This window comes from Ranitomeya imitator, chromosome 1, assembly GCF_032444005.1.
Source record: "Ranitomeya imitator isolate aRanImi1 chromosome 1, aRanImi1.pri, whole genome shotgun sequence".
Classification (NCBI taxonomy): domain Eukaryota; kingdom Metazoa; phylum Chordata; class Amphibia; order Anura; family Dendrobatidae; genus Ranitomeya; species Ranitomeya imitator.
Window position 1 is genome coordinate 1,104,482,765 of NC_091282.1, and position 17,018 is coordinate 1,104,499,782.

A 17,018-nucleotide genomic window follows, 5' to 3' on the forward strand; every position below is an offset into this window, starting at 1 on the left:
AGGGCACGCTTGAAACTGTGGGGATTGGGGATTAATCGTATTAACCTAGGTAGTGCATTCCAAAGAATCGGCGCAGCACGTGTAAAGTCTTGGAGACGGGAGTGGGAGGTTCTGATTATTGAGGATGCTAACCTGAGGTCATTAGCGGAGCGGAGGGCACGGGTAGGGTGGTAGACTGATACCAGGGAGGAGATGTAGGGTGGTGCTGAGCCATGGAGTGCTTTGTGGGTGAGGGTAGTAGTTTTGTACTGGATTCTGGAGTGGATGGGTAGCCAGTGTAATGACTGGCACAGGGTAGAGGCATCGGTGTAACGGTTGGTGAGGAATATGATCCTGGCTGCAGCATTCAGGACAGATTGGAGCGGGGAGAGTTTTGCAAGAGGGAGACCGATTAGTAGAGAGTTACAATAGTCCAGACGAGAATGAATAAGTGAAACAGTAAGAGTTTTTGCAGAGTCGAAATTAAGAAAAGGGCGAATTCTAGAAATGTTTTTGAGATGCAGGTAAGAAGAGCGAGCCAGTGATCGGATGTAGGGGGTGAATGAAAGGTCAGAATCAAGGATGACCCCAAGGCAGCGGGCATGTTGCTTTGGAGTAATGGTGGAACCGCACACGGAGATGGCAATGTCAGGCAAAGGTAGGTTAGTAGAGGGAGAGAGGTAGGTTAGTAGGTAGGTAGAGGTAGGTTTGTTCATTTTCATAGATTTTTAATTTATTATCTTTTTTGTCAGATTCAAGTTATTTGTGTGACCATTGTGGGTTTTTCTGTCATTAAAAAAGGGGTACCAACAATTTTGACCACGTGTGTATAAGTACATGAGAACTTCGTTCTGGCCTTCCTTGGCTCTCATAGACTTATACTGAGAAGTGACCTACCGATCGACCAGCAAACACTAGAGTGATCACAACCTGCCCAAAATGACCAAACCAGTGCCAATGACAGAGAAATATGACAGCTGGTGACTATAACACTAGGGGCAGGAAGCACGCATTAGATTCCACTGCAATAACAAAAATGATGAATGGCGCTTTCAGGTTTATTGCGCCCTTGGGAAGATACATTCTAACAATATAGACCAGAAGAGATCGTGCATCCAAGATCTGGATAAATTCAGTAGCTAATTTACAACTCTTTCCGCCGTTGATTTAATTCTAATATTTGTCCGTTACTGAATGATAATGGTTTTGTCCAAAAATAGTTGTTGAAATTTTTTTACACTAATTTTCAAGGGCAAAATGTTGTGCATCATCATCATCAGAACTTATGGATTTTCAGTGTAGACTGATATTTGTGACGTTTCTAAACAGGATCCACAACGGAAGAACGGTGAACCAGCATCCAATGAAAAAAGCAGATTTTTTTTGTTTAACAAAAGACCGACTGTCACTTCCAAACAGAAGGCCGGTGTGTACAGGTGCAAACTAAGAGTAGCCATCTCCATGCATAACAAAAACTGATAAGGTTGCACTTTTTTGGTGCTACTGCATGAAAACATAAAATATATTAGTTTGCACCTGTGCACACCAGCTGTTGTCTCTGTCCAAATATATATGGACTTAACTGTATTAGCACTATGAACATGTGGCATGTGGCGGTTAGAATTGCAGCAAGGAAATACCGACCCACAAATGCCGGCTTCAGCTTAGGAGAGGATTCACATTAGATAGGTTCTCAGCAAACGGACATCACCTTGTCACGGCTGCTGGGCATGCATGAATTGGCCAAATTATATGCTAAACATCTCCATTTTTTCTTATTATCTAGAGCAATAATGCAATTCTAATTTCATATATTTCATATTTACTTGCTTTAGCATTACAGAGTGCAATTTTATCTGTTATTTATGTATAGAGATGGCTACTCGTAGTTTGCACCTGTACACACCAGCCTTCTGCCAAATGTAGCATTTGCTCTGTGGTTTGCCTTGTATTCATGTGCGCTGTCTAATGATCTATTGCTGCCTGACCTTGGACCTCGTTTGACCATCCGTTTGCCTAGCCCCTCCGCTCTGATACACTATTCTCCTGGTATTCTGACCTCGGACCATTACCTGGCTACTCTTTTGTCTTTTATCTTTTGATTACTACGTGCTCTCTTGGTTAGTGACTAGTGTCACACAAACTATTATGACTTTTTCCCTTTTGAAACGAACATGGACATGACATATCAGACTAGACTCGCTTGAAGACCTGATGCCTTATAGCCCTAAAGTTTACAAAATGTCCTCTAGGGGGGTCACTATCCCAAAAACTAGAGATGTGACAGTGCTTGCTTCGGTGATAGAAGCTTCATTGTGTAATAAATGTTTAAATGTATATGAATTTTATAATGTTTTTTTCCAACCCACACACCTCTCAAAACTTTTTCATTGCAGTCTATTTACAAACTCCAGAATATGTAGATCATATAAATTCAAGATATAAAAAAAATAAACTAATTTAAAAGCATTTAAATTCTACTTTATAAGACCCAGCTCATGAAGAGATATAATGAGAAGGGAAAAAAAAAAACATACTCAAAAGTTGCCAAAAGGGCCAAGAAGTCAGACTGGAAGAGGTTTGCAAGTCGTGCTTCCACTGCAGTTAGCGTAGACGAGGGGCTAATAGCTCCTTCCCGATGAAATCTGCAATTGAAGAACAGAATAAATGGTGGAAGTATAACCACAGATAGGTAAATTTAACAGGATACATGTATGGGATCGGAATGATAAACATATAAAACCCATGTATAAGAAAATTGCCTACAAATAATTTCCCCTATATGCGTAGTAGCAGCAGACATATGAAATCTATGTATAACAGTAATCTAAATCAGCAGTATTTTACATTATAATTAGCAGATTGTTTGCTGCACTGCCGTAGTTACATTATTGTAAAGATCAAATATGAATTCATCCAGTATGGAAGCTGCATTGATTCAATACGTAACCATGAAGTTCCACTACATCAGAAATGCAGTCTGTAGTGCCACCCAGTGGACAAATGTGCAAATGCAGGAAGTTATACAAATTCACAACATAAAAAATGTAGAAACCATCCCAGAACCCAAACATAATACATACTTCTCTGTTATATTTTCCCATTTATTAGTGGACTGGTGAGCCTCAAAAAGAAAAAAAAACTTTGATATTTGCATCTATTCTATTAAGTTAATATATTTTATTGAAAAAGTATCTAAAATGAACTCAATAGGTCAGTTTAGTTTATGAAAACACATACAAGGAGATTCCACAAACAAATTTCACTTTTTTTAACCGTTACATCATTGGTCAATATGTCCAATATTATAGTATACTGTATAGTGTGTTACATATGGGGCCATAAATATACACACCCCTATATGTATGTGCAAAATGTTACATATATATTCATTAATAATTAAAAAAAATAGTAAGATATTTTATTTTTTTTTTCCAATCTGTTTTTCAAATGGTGTTTTTTTTTTTTTTCATTTTACTTGGAGGGGGGGAATTTTTCTGGGGTTACTGTGAACAGCATTTTTGGAGCTATATTTTACAGTTGCCACACGGACTGTAGAGAATGATAGAAAGCAAAAGGATAGACTCAATGACTTCTATAGAAAAGATTTCTAGGCATGCTCTGCGATCTGTGCAGAGGTCATGGTGCAGAGGAGGAGGAGGAGGTGAGCTGTGATCACCTCTTGTGAATGATGGGTCCTGTGTTATCTATGTATAGTTGTGTTTTTCACTATAATCCTGCTAGTGATGAAAATGAAAAGTGACCTGTGCAGAAAAGGAGGTATCATCTTAGTATTTTGCTTAGTGAAAATTGTAAGATTTAAATGATTTGTTGAATATAGGCTGTGATATGGAAAATAACAAAATTGGTTAAAAAATGTAAAAAAAAATGTAAAAATACATTTAACCCAAAAGCCTAACATAAACATGTGTAATTTTCCGATGACATATTCATTTTAGGATGATGATCACCAGAGACTACGAAGAATGGCAATACTTCCGTAAATGATCAGCATGGTTACCTATGGTTTGGGTCAGAGAGTATCTTGTGTGTGATGCCTTTCTCACTGCGGTCTTGGAAATTTCTTAGTAGATCCATGTAACTGATGCCAGTAAGAGAGTTTTCAAGCCCACATCTTGCCAGGAACAGGTTAAAGTGTTCATCTTTTAGTTTTAGGTCAAACTTTTCCAATACTGCCAGAAAATCATCTTTCTCAACCTGAAGATCATGTACATTAACATTAGGCAAACACAAGCAGATAAACGAATCCTTCTATGTTGTTCAGAACATACTATCGATGTACAATGTAATGAAAAGATATTTTTAGGCTGCCGCAAAGTAGTTGTCATACATAGGACAGAGGCCTCAATCCATGACAGCTAAATGGTTAAGGAGTCTTGATATCACAATAAACTGGTTCCTGGGATTTTCCGGTTAAAAATATAAAAATGTAGCATTAACTTAAAATATTTCTACACCATTAAAGGGAATTTGTTAATAGACTATTGCTATGTAATCTGAAGACACCATGAGGCGGAGGCTGAAACACAAATTTCAGGGATGTGTCACTTATTAGGCAGTGTGCTATTGTTTCCATACAATGAATGTTTTATCACCAGGAGATTATCACTGCCTGGACTACAACCCCTTCTCTGATAAGCAGCTTACTGTCAATCTATTAACAGAAACTTTTTAATGTGGGAAGGGTTAGCTTTCTCCACTATGCTACACGTTACATCTAAAACTCTGATTTTGTCACAACTGCTGCACCCGGTAAACTAAGTGATACATTGCTGGAATCAGGGTCTCTTTTCCTACATCATGCTGCTCTCAGATGAGGTAGCAAAAACCTGGTGACGGACTCCCTTTAAGGTACTCCTTCATTTTGGAAAGATGTCAGACAGGTGTTTGTTGGGCCCACAGCGATCTCTCATGAACGCCCTCACTCATACGTATGTACGCTCAGTTGAATAGTGCGTGCATTTTCAATGTAAGGACAGAAGTAAGCTGCAGTTTGAGAATTATGTTGGTAACTTGTCTCCTGACAGTACAAAAGGATCAGGTATTGAAATTTAGTACACCAAATTCTTTGTCTCCCCGATAAATCAAAGGAGGCCCCCATACACAATGCATGGTTGACGGTTCCGGTAAAAATTCACCAATGACCTCCTGGTACTAATATAGGGTGGGTTTACATAAATGCCGCCCCTTTCGGCCCTATATGGCACATTTTTTAAAACTGTTGTGTAAAATACTGTATTTTACCGTAAGGCTGTGCATGAGTTTTGTGTCTGTATAACATATACACTGTGTGGTATATTTTCTGCAAATTTCAATCACATTACAGTAAATGAACTACAACAATATTACATAACATCTATTTCTACCCACCTTGCCAATTCTTTGGGGATCACGCCTTTCAAATTCTTCTTTCATGCTCCGAAAGCCTTCTCTGAATTTATCTTTCAACCATTTCTCAATGTTGAGAGAGGCTTTCCGCTCTAGTTCTGCCCGAGACATTTCTCTGGATTGTACTGATGGAATTGGAGAAGCGGATGATGAAACCCAGACTGAATCATGATTTACAGGCAATACACTAGATTCTAAGCACAGAGCTGTACGGCAATCATGTGAAAACATAAGGATAAAGTTCTGTGGTGTCTGTCCTATCTAGGTCAGCATAATGACTAGTGGATTGTGGACCCTGATGTTTAGAGATCCAGTAATGTGGGCCCATAACCTTCTACAGAAAAATAATAATAATAATCTGTACTTATATAGCGCCAACATATTCCGCAGCGCTTTACAATTTAACAGTTTCAACAGTCACAAGTAACAACATTAGCAATACAATAAATAAAGCAAAATTAGACAACCCTGCTCGTGAGAGCTTACAATCTACAATGAGGTGGCGGAGATACAAAGTACGGGTGTGTATTTACAATGGTGTATTTACAGTGATGGTCCAGCCATCTTCAGGGGGTGGGGACAGATGTAGATAGTGAATGGGCTACACATGCACACTTCCACATAATATGACTTTGATTAGTGAACGTGGGAGGCCCCTCAGAACAAATGTGTTTTGAGGGAGCACCTAAAACTATGCAAATTGTGGATAGTCCTAATTTATTGGGGTAGAGCATTCCAGAGGATTGGCGCAGCATGGGAGAAGTCTTGGAGTCGGGAGTGGGAGGTACGGATTAGTGCAGAGGTTAGTTGAAAGTCATTTGCAGAGCGCAGCGGTCGGTTAGGTCAATAGACAGAAATGAGGGAGGAGATGTAAGGGGGTGACGCACAGTAGAGCGCTTTGTGGGTGAGAACAAGTACTTTGAATTGTATCATGTAATGAATGGGGAGCCAGTATAATGACTGGCGAAGAGCGGACACGTCCGAGTAACGATTAGCCAGATGGACAACCCTGGCTGCTGCATTCAGTATGGATTGGAGAGGGGAAAGTCGCGTGAGGGGGAGGCCAATTAATAGAGCATTGCAGTAGTCCAGGCGGGAGTGGATCAAGGCAACAGTGAGGGCTTTTGTTGTTTCCATGGTGAGAAAAGGGCGGATTCTAGAGATGTTCTTTAGGTGTAAGCGGGCAAGAGCAGGCAAGAGATTGTATATGGGATGTGAAGAAGAGATTGGTGTCAAACATAACACTCAGACAGCGCGCCTGCTGCCGGGGTGTTATAATGGTGCCACCCACAGAAAGGGAAATGTCAGATTTAGGGAGGTTAGTAGATGGCAGGAGCAGAAGGAGTTCAGTTTTGGAAAGGTTGAGTTTCAAATAGAGGGCTGATATGATGTTGGAGACTGCGGACAGACAGTCACTGGCGTTCTGTTGTACAGCGGGGGTAAGGTCAGAGGATGATGTGTATAATCGTGTGTCATCAGCATAAAGATGGTTATGAAAGCCAAATCTGCTGATGGTCTGTCCAATTGGGGCCGTGTAGAGAAAGAAGAGAAGGTGGCCAAGGACTGAGCCCTGAGATACCCCGACAGCGAGAGGAAGAGGAGATGAAGTGGATCTAGCGAACAAAACACTGAAGGAGCGGTCAGAAAGATAGGAAGAGAACCAAGAGAGAGCAGTGTCCTTAATGCCTAGTAACTGGAGCCTAGAGAGTAGGAGACGGTGGTCAACAGTGTCGAAAGCTGCAGAAAGGTTGAGAAGAATGAGCAGAGAGTGGTCACGTTACATTTTGCTGTCAGAAGGTCATTGGTAACTTTCATGAGTGCAGTTTCAGTCGAATGTAGGCCGACTGTGAAGGGTCTAGGAGGAATGAGTGGAGAGGTAACAGGAGAGACGGGAGTAAACTAGGCTCTCCAAGAGTTTAGAGATGAAGGGGAGGTTGGAGACTGGTCTGTAGTTGTTTGTGCAGGATGGGTCGAGAGCGGTTTCTTTAATAATGGAGTAACGATAGAGTATTTGAAGGAGGATGGGAAAATGCCTGAGGAGAGGGAGAGATTAAAGATTGTAGTTAGGGGAGTTGTTATGACTGGAGAGAGAGACTGGAGGAGATGTGAGGGAATGGGGTTGGTAGTGCATGCAGTCAGACGAGAAGAAGAGAGGAGTCTGGAGACGTCTTCTTCTGTGATGGGATCAAATGTGGAGAGTGAGCCATGGGAAATGCAGGGAGGGATGGGAGTCACAGCACTTAGTGGTTGGGAGCAGATTTCTTGACAGATGCTATCTATTTTCTCTATAAAGTGGGAGGCCAGGTTATCAGCACAAATGTCTGTGATAAGGGCTTGTGCTTTTGGCCTGAGGAGGGAGTGAAAGGTGTCAAAATGTTTCCTGGGGTTGTTGGATAGTGAGGAGATCAGGGTGGTGAAGTAGGTCTGTTTGGCGAGGTGAAGGGCAGAGTTATAGGTTCTTAACATAAATTTGAAGTGGATGAAGTCTTCAGGTGTGCAGGTTTTCCTCCATAAGCGTTCAGCACTCCTAGAGCATCGCTGGAGAAGTCAAGTTTGCGATGTGAGCCAGGGCTGTTTTGCTCTGTGTTTGGAGGTTCTGAGGGTGAGGGGCACTACTTGGTCAAGAGTGCTTCTGAGAGTGTAATTGTAGTGATGCACAGCCAGATCAGGACGGGAAAAAGAGGAGATTGGGGACAGTGATGAGTGTAGGAAGTCTGAAAGTGTACTAATGGCTTGTAGAATTCTGAATGTGTGATAGGTAATAGTGTGCTGGGGTGGGTGAGGATTTGTGAGAATGAAGGAGAGAATGTTGTGGTCAGAGAGGGGAAGCGGTGAGTTATTTAGGTGGGAGATTGAACAGAGCCAGAAAAAAAACAGGTCAAGAGTGTAACCGTCTATGTGTGCCTCAGAGGTTGAGAGCTGTGAGAGGCTGAGAGAAGTGGTTAGTGATAGAAGCTGGGATGCAGATGTGGAAGTGGGGTTGGTAATGGGGATGTTGAAGTCTCCCAGGATAAGGGTTGGGAGTTCTGAGGACATGAAGTGCGGCAGCCAGGCTGAGAAGTGATAAAGGAAGTTGGTGGCTGAGCCTGGGGCCGGTATATGAACGCTACTGTTAGGGAGAGGGGACGAAAGAGCCTGATGGTGTGGACCTCAAAAGAAGGGAATGAGAGTGATGGAACGGGGGGATCACCTCGAAAGTGCATTGTGGAGACAGGAGTATGCCGACTCCACCACCAAGTCTGTGGTCTCGGGGAATGGGAGAATTGTAAGCCACCATGGGAAATGGCAGCAGGGAAGACAGTGTCAGAATCCTGAATACTGAACTTTTAGAACTTTTAGTTGTCTCTACATAGTTACAGTTATAAAAAGGTTTTTCAATGATTTGTACGGAATCCATGAGAAGAAAAAATTTCATTTCCCAACGCATTTCACATTGCAGAGCCATAATGCTACTAAGAGAAAATAAGGTGCTTCGCATCATATAGTAACACAGAGTGCCTACAGTTTTGTAAGATGGACTCTGGCTTGGACTGGCCCACAGGAGAACAGGAGGATCCACCGGTGGGCCACCGTGCAAGAGTGGGCCACCACACTCCTAAATAAGCAGCATTTGGAACAATATACTTGAATCACTATGTAAAGATGAAGGCCGCATCTTATTCATTTAACAATCTAGCCAATCCATTGTTATATAAATTTGTGAATGAGGATAATGTTACATATGCATGTAGCTGAAATGTTGGGCCCTGGAGTTGGTTACTGGTCCGACGATGGACCCCATAGGAACTGTGTGCTAACTCACGGGGCCGGTCAAGACAGTCACAGCCATTACATTTGTTAATAATGACAACTTAATGAACCACCTGTTAATTTATTTGTAAAAATTATATGTTCAGTAGCGTACAGTTTTATCTAATTCACAGGTGAGAGAAGTGAGGACAGAGATTCTACCTCCATGCCCAATACATTTTCCAAAGAGCCATTGAAATATAAGGAAATCCTATAACATGATACATGTATTTAAAAAGGCTTGTACCTTCCTTAAAAAAAATAAGTTAAATGAATTGTAAAAAAAATCCCTGAGCTCCCCTGATTCTGTCGCTCTGTTCCATTCCATTGCAGAGATATTTACACTTGCTGATTTTGGAGCTTACTATGTGAAATTTATGCTTACAGTCCATATGGGTGTTTCTGCAGAGTCTTCTCTGGGGGCTTGTGCTTTCATCCCACTCTCTCAGACACTGCCAGCAGCAGTGTTTGAGACTGTTAGATCAGCTGCTGAGTTGTGATTGGCAGTGTCTGGAATGGAGAGGAGATTGTGCACCCCCCCAAAACGTCTCTGAAGAAATGCCTAGTTGCTCTACAAGTAAAGATTTCACATACTGTGCTCCAAAAAAAGCAACAAATGTAAATATCTCTACAATGGAATGGCGCAGCTCAAAGCGGAAAAGAATTGCAGAATCAGGGCAGCTCAAGGATTTTTACAAGGCATTGAACAAAATTTTTTTCGCAAGTACCAGTTTTCTTTAATAAATGCGTGAACGGCTGCAGAAAAAATAGTTTATTAACTTTCTGATATCCTACCTATAGTTTTTATTTTGCTTGATGTCTGGTTCTGTATTTCATGTCCAAGTCTTTTCAGCAGATAATCTGTCTTAATGGCATTTGTTCCATCCACATCGTATCTAATATAACCAATATGACAAAATAAAATTGCAATCCAAATATACAGTACTTTAACACAAAAACTCCAGCAAAACAACAAACTAAATATGATTTGTGTGCAGGTGGGTAAAGGAGTGAAAGAGATATTAACATCCCCCTTGAAGATTGTATTCTAATATAATGCATTGACCAGTGTGTTTTATCTGTTATATGGCCTGCAGCATTTGGTTAGCCTGCAAATGGGCTTAGTTGTTAGGTCGGCCCATTTTGGGTATAGGAGATCAATTCCGGTTTGTGAATTAGGCTACTTTCACACATAAGAGTTTTTGCCGTCAAGCACAATCCGGCAAGTTTTGAAAAAAAACGAATCCGTTTTTTTTCCGCCAAATCCGTTTTTTTTCTCATAGAGTTGTATTAGCGCCAGATTGCGCCTGGTGGCCACACGTTTCATCCGTTTTTTGCCAGATCCGTGTAAAAGTTTTTTTCCGGCAGCCGGAGAAAACGTTCATAGTATCATTTTTTCTGACCAGCGAAAAAACGCCAAGCAACGGTTCCAGCGATAAACGGATGAATCTGACATGTGAACTGATGAATCCGGCCTCTGAATCCGGTTTTCCATGCATTCTCCATACAATCATGCAAAATTTCCGTTCTGGGGTCTCTCTCTCTCTCTTCAGGAAGTCCAAACTCTATCCCGGGGTTCATTTAAAAACAAAACGGATCCAGCCAAAAAACTGATCCGTTGCATCAGTTTTTCACAATTTGCAACGGATCCGTTTTTTACAAATTTGCCAGATCCTGCCTAACGGCAAAAACCTGATGTGTGGAAGTAGCCTTAGGCTACTTTCACACTAGCGTCGTACAACGCACGTCGCAATGCGACGTTGCGACGTATCGACGCATACTGTGAATGCGCCGCACAACAGGGGCAGCGGATGCAGTTTTTCAACGCATCCGCTGCCCCATTCTGAGCTGCGAGGAGGAGGGGGCAGAGTTCCGGCCATGCATGCGCGGTTGGAAATGGCGGACATGACGCACCAAAAAAAGTTACATGCAACGTTTTTTGGTTTCGACGGTCCGACGCAACACGACGCAACTGTCGCACAACGGTTGCGACATGTGGCAAAGCATCGCAATGCATCGCTAATGTTAGTCTATGGAGAAAAAACGCATCCTGCAAGCAATTTTGCAGGATGCGTTTTTTCTCCAAAACGACGCATTGCGACGTGCGTCGTACGACGCTAGTGTGAAAGTAGCCTTAGTTGAAATGAGATGGAGTGTTTTTGCAGACCAGGATTAATCAAGGGCATTGTGTGTGTGGAGAGGAGAGGACCATAGGGGTCGCAGGTTCTGAAGTAATCGAGTATCAAGTGGCAGAAGTAATCCTTCATAGCGGGCAAATGGTGACCCACAACAAGCATTATCTATACTGGATAAGAAGGTGCAAGTGTAGCCAGACCTGAGGGTCTAAGCAAAGACTGGCCAAGCTGGAACACATCATCTCCTACAGAGTTGCAGCAACTATAATACTTATAACCTTTTGGGAGTCCATATCTTGGTGGTCATTTAAAGCTCTGACCTTTGTGAGATTTTCAGTCCAGTGGGCGGTCCTATCAATGACTGACAGCTTTCTTTGTACAAGTGTGCATGCAGACATAGCTGTCAGTTGCTGATAGGACCGCCCACTGGACTGAAAGTTCCAGAAAGAGCAGAGGTTTTAAATGGTCAAAACACAGGATATACTGGATCTTTTATCAAAAAAACTATATATAAAAATCTGGCAAGCCCCTCCTACTCTATAACATGGTGCCTGCAGATTGGACAGCATTTTCATGGTAGCAATTCCCTTTAAGACAAGAATTTCAATAGTGATACTTCACTTAAATATGGGTTTCTCACTCTACTTCATGCTGCTCTCAGAGGAGTCAAAAAACATTTGCAACAAAGCAAAAAAAATGTACCAGTCCAAAAAATATCAACATTTTAAACTTTATTATTAAAACAATTACAAACCGGTATAGGCACAGATGTAGGGACAAACCATGTGTAAATTGCTGCTATGCATCAAGGCACACAACACCTCCCAGAAAGCCCAAGAGTGTTAATGTAGAAAACATCATTTCCTTAATAGGAGCGCAGAATATGCTGCCATTATTAGTAACATGATAAAGATGCCGCAGAATTATTGAAAATATGTATGGCACTGTTGCTGCATATATAATCCTACAAATAAAGTGCAGGCACAAGTCTCAAAAGATTGCAGAGAGATATAACATCATCATTATTTGCTGCATGTTTCCACTACCATTATGTAGTGCAACTCGCCGAATTAGACGGCCACCAAATTACCTGAAACTAGTAATGACCGCAGCTCTAGGGGGAATCCAGAGAGGTGTGTGTTCCCCCTCGGGCCGGGGTTTCTGGGAGGTGTTGTGTGCCTTGATGCATAGCAGCACTTTACACAAGGTTTGTCCCTACATCTGTGCCTATACCTGTTTGTAATTGTTTTAATAATAAAGTTTAAAACGTTGTTGATATTTTTTGGACTGGTACATCTTTTTTGCTTTGTTGCAAATGTTTTTTGATTTCTCATGTTTGATGCGTCCATAACTTTAATCCGCCACACGGTATATAATGAGGGTAGATTTCCAATAATTGTGATATTATCAACGTGTGTTTGTTGGTGGAGTATATTGTGCTCTAAGAGGAGGGAGCAAAATATGGTGATAGATTCCATTTAAAGACATACACAAAATCCCTATTTTTTTTATCATAAACAGAAGTACAACCTTTTACAAAGTTTATTAAATTCATCATCTTCCAGACAGAATCCAAGTTGTCCGAGAATATCTCTGAACTCCAGGGGTAAGATCCTTGTAGAACCATCCGGCTTCTTCTCTAATATTACTTCAGTAAGTTCTGCAAACCTAGTTGTAGAAAGCAAGCTGTTGTAAGTTGGATGTAGAATGTTAATTCTAATACAAACAATTTTACATATAACTTGGAAAATGGTTCATAAATATAAATATCAGTCAAATTTTGGCAATGCTGCCAATTGGGTATCCTCTGCACTACGTGATTGGTTTATACACTTTATGTTGTTTATGCCTGTACCTTTGAGAGTATAATAAAAGCATTTAAAGGTTTTCAGTTTGTTAAAAAAGATTATTTTTTAACTAGAAAGAGGGGGAGACACCAAGTGCAATAGGGTCTTATCTGGTGGAGAAATTGGTCTAGGTGACAGGTATAGGAATTGCTCCCTTTTTGGCGATGCTTAACCGACAACTGAGGAATCAAGGTGTGACAGCTGCTGCAGTACACTCAAGTCAGGAATCCCGCCATGGAGAATAGGAGTAGTAGTCTGCGCTGCTGTGCTAGATTTTAGAAATCTGCAGGACGTGATGAGGGAGTAGCTCATGCGGTTTAATCTCAACGCGTTTCGAAGTTGAATCAACATTGCAGCTCTCCTTATGAAGAAGTTGGTTCAACTTTGAAACGCGTTGAGAATAAACCGCATGATCTAATCACTCATCGTGTCCTCTGGATTTCTTGAATCTAGCACATCAGCGCAGACTACTACTCCTATCCTCCCCAAAAAATGTTTTTAACTAAGCGGAGCTTTTGATGTCTGCAGAATGAGCTGCTGGGTGGAATGATGCAACTCGCTGTAACTCTGGAAAGCTTATTGATTTCCATAAACAAAATGCAATACTTAATTTGCCCTATGAAGACGTTGCAGGGTGGCTAAACACCTTCTACCAGCTTTCCCCCCCAAAAGATAGCTGAGGTGCACCCTCTCATTAGTTTAGATGACAGATACTCTTCCTACTTCTGTTTCGTCTTCAGCTGAGCATGGACTTGGGAAGCTGTCATGAAAACTTCTTCTGCTTTTCTGTTGACCGGATCCAGCCAAGTTGGACGTCCTGATGGTACTGGGTGCCGAGCTGCTGCATAAAGCTCTTCAAATTTTATTATCGTCTTTTCATCAAGTTTTAGCCTAGAGCCAGAAGAGAGGTGAACTTAGCAATGTACCACTTTTATATAAAAAATCCAGCATGGAAACACTTTGTGAAACCTTAGTAAGATGTTAGCTTATTGTCTGATTTGCTGATGTTCTGGTTGTCTTTCCTATAGAATAATAATAATACCCATTATCTACAATGTCCAGGGAGGAGCAATGACCAACGATGAAATAATCCTTTTAGAAATTAAGTCAGCTAACGCAACCCTCTGTGATTAACTACAGAGCTAGACTGGAGAGAGTTAAAAAGCTGTCCGTGCACCCATGTCCGACCAAACCAGATATAATATTGCCCCCCCTCCCCAAGCACCTTATAGCAGAAAAAAAAAAGATGCACACTGTGGCAAACTTTTAATCTCTGTGAGTTTCCTGACATGTTTGTTAAAGGGGTGAAAAGAATGGCAGTGCTGGTGTGCTCGTTCCATTGGGTTCTATGGGATGTCTGCAAACAGCAGAGCGCAACATACCTCCTCAGAACCACTGAATGCCACAGTGCAGCACTAAAGATCTGCCCCATATACCACCGCAGCAAATACCTACCATAGGAAGCAAACCGCTCAATACCTGCCATCGGCACAAAGTGCCGCACTAATACCTTCCCGCAGTACCAAACAAGTTCCAGCATGTAGAACTAAGTAGTTCCCCAGCAGCCTAAATAAATACCACAGCGCAGCACAACATGCCCCCCCACCAGCGCCAAACAAGTATCACAGTAAAGAACTAAATACCGCCGCCCACTACACCCAACAAATGCCACTGCGGAGAAGGACCGCTAGCACTGATAGCCATTTGGTGGAGTAAATGACAGCGCAGGACTCCTATCTCCGGAAAAACTTTATTCTCAAACAATCATTACAGGCAGGAAATAAACTTGTTTCAATATATTATTTCATATTCTGCTTACAGTAGGTATTACAGCATGTATCCACATCCCCAGGTAAAGCTATCAACATAAGCAAACACAATGCCTCCAAGGGAACACAATGTTTTAACAATTCTACACGCTTTCAGAAGACACAAATCCAGTCTGTACATTGCAGCCATTACTGAATTATTGATAGATTTGCCTCTTGGTGCATATATTACTCATCGTTGGAAGTTTTGAAACAAGCTAGTCTAAATCCTGGCAAGAAAGCAAAATAAAAAATAAATAAATAAGAATGACAATGAACAAGTAGCAAACAATGGAGGATTTTATATTTTTAATACTAGGTCACGCACCTTAAAAGAAGTTGTTGGAATGGTCGGGAACTTATTGGTCTTCCAAGAAATTTTGCTAACATTATAAGAAGAACATCCCTGTAATAAAGCAAATAGCAAATTGGTCATTGACTGTGTACACAGTAATCTCCATGTTGGAAGGAAGAAGCGGAGCACACCGCTCAGCAGCAGTTATGGGGAAGCACAAAAAAGCACTGTGTAATCATATCTGAGTCCCACATACATCAATAGGCCTTTGACCCTCCAGAAACGCATATGTGAGTTAGGCTGGGTTCACTTAGCGTTCAATGATTACGTCCTATATCCCCCCCTCGTAAAACGTGATTAGGGCGTATGCGCCGACTGGGCCGTTGACTATAATGATGTAGACGGAGTCACTTTGTGCTCTGTCATGCATAACTTTTGGCCATACTGGGTGCTCTGCTGTGCATCTTTTCTGCTGTATTTGTCTATTGAAGGCGGACAGGAAAATGTCATCTTGGTACCTGCTTCCAATGTATATGGCTAAAAATGATGCACGACAGAGCACACAGTGACTCCATCTGTATCACTGCAGTCAATGGTCTCATTGGTGCAAAAGCCTAAATCCTGTTTTGTGGAGGGGGTCGGAAGTAAGCCATAGCGGGACCACTGAACATAGAAAAAAAACACTGTGAAAATAATAAATGTAATTATATATATATATATATATATATATATATATATATATATATACAGTGGGGGGAAATAAGTATTTGACCCCTTGCTGATTTTGTAAGTTTGCCCACTGACAAAGACATGAACAGTCTATAATTTTAAGGGTAAGTTAATTTTAATATTGAGAGATAGAATATCAAAAATAAAATCCAGAAAATCACATTGTATAAATTATATAAATTTATTTGCGTTTTGCAGTAAGAAATAAGTATTTGATCCCCTACCAACCATCAAGAGTTTTGGCTCCTAAAGACCAGTTAGACACTCCTAATTAACTCGTTACCCGCATTAAAGACAGCTGTCTTACGTAGTCAACTTTATAAAAGACTCCTGTCCACAGATTCAATTACTGTAATCAGTTGGAATTTAACCTTTACAACATGGGCAAGACAAAAGAGCTTTATAAGGATCTCAGGGACAAAATCATACACCAAAGCTGGAATGGGCTACAAAACCATAAGTAAGACACTGGGTGAGAAGGAGATAGCTATTGGTGAATTAGTAAGAAAATGGAAGAAATACAAAATGACTGTCAATCAACATCGATCTGGGGCACTATGCAAAATCTCACCTCATGGGGTATCCTTGATCATGAGGAAGGTGAGAGATCAGCCTAAAACTACACGGGGGAAACTTGTTAATGATCTCAAGGCTCCTGGGACCACAGTCACCAAGAAAACCATTGGTAACACATTACTCCGTAAAGGTCTAAAATCCTGCAGTGCCTGCAAGGTCCCCCTGCTCAAGAAGGCACATGTGCAGGCCCATCTGAAGTTTGCCAATGAACACCTGGATGATTCCGTGAGTGATTGGGAGAAGGTGCTATGGTCAGATGAGACAAAAATTGAGCTCTTTGGCATTAACTCAACTCGCCGTGTTTGGAGGAAGAGAAATGCAGCCTATGACCCAAAGAACACCATCCCCACTGTCAAGCATGGAGGTGGAAACATTATGTTTTGGGGGTGTTTCTCTGCTAAGGGTACAGGACTGCTTCACCGCATCAATGGGAGAAAGGATGGAGCCATGT

The 17,018-nt window shown here is 41.4% G+C and overlaps 1 protein-coding gene across 1 annotated transcript in view; it reads right to left on the reverse strand.

Annotated features, from left to right (window-relative positions):
- The window catches only part of LOC138656944 (EF-hand calcium-binding domain-containing protein 6-like), a 303,716-nt gene that overhangs the window by 200,763 nt on the left and 85,935 nt on the right, over positions 1-17,018 (reverse strand). The window contains exons 5-11 of the mRNA XM_069744319.1: positions 15,296-15,373; positions 13,883-14,050; positions 12,843-12,980; positions 9,973-10,073; positions 5,371-5,513; positions 4,001-4,197; positions 2,517-2,624 (exon numbers count right to left, since the gene is read on the reverse strand). Coding sequence (XP_069600420.1) covers positions 2,517-2,624; positions 4,001-4,197; positions 5,371-5,513; positions 9,973-10,073; positions 12,843-12,980; positions 13,883-14,050; positions 15,296-15,373 — 933 coding nt within the window. The remainder of the gene's footprint in view (positions 1-2,516; positions 2,625-4,000; positions 4,198-5,370; positions 5,514-9,972; positions 10,074-12,842; positions 12,981-13,882; positions 14,051-15,295; positions 15,374-17,018) is intronic.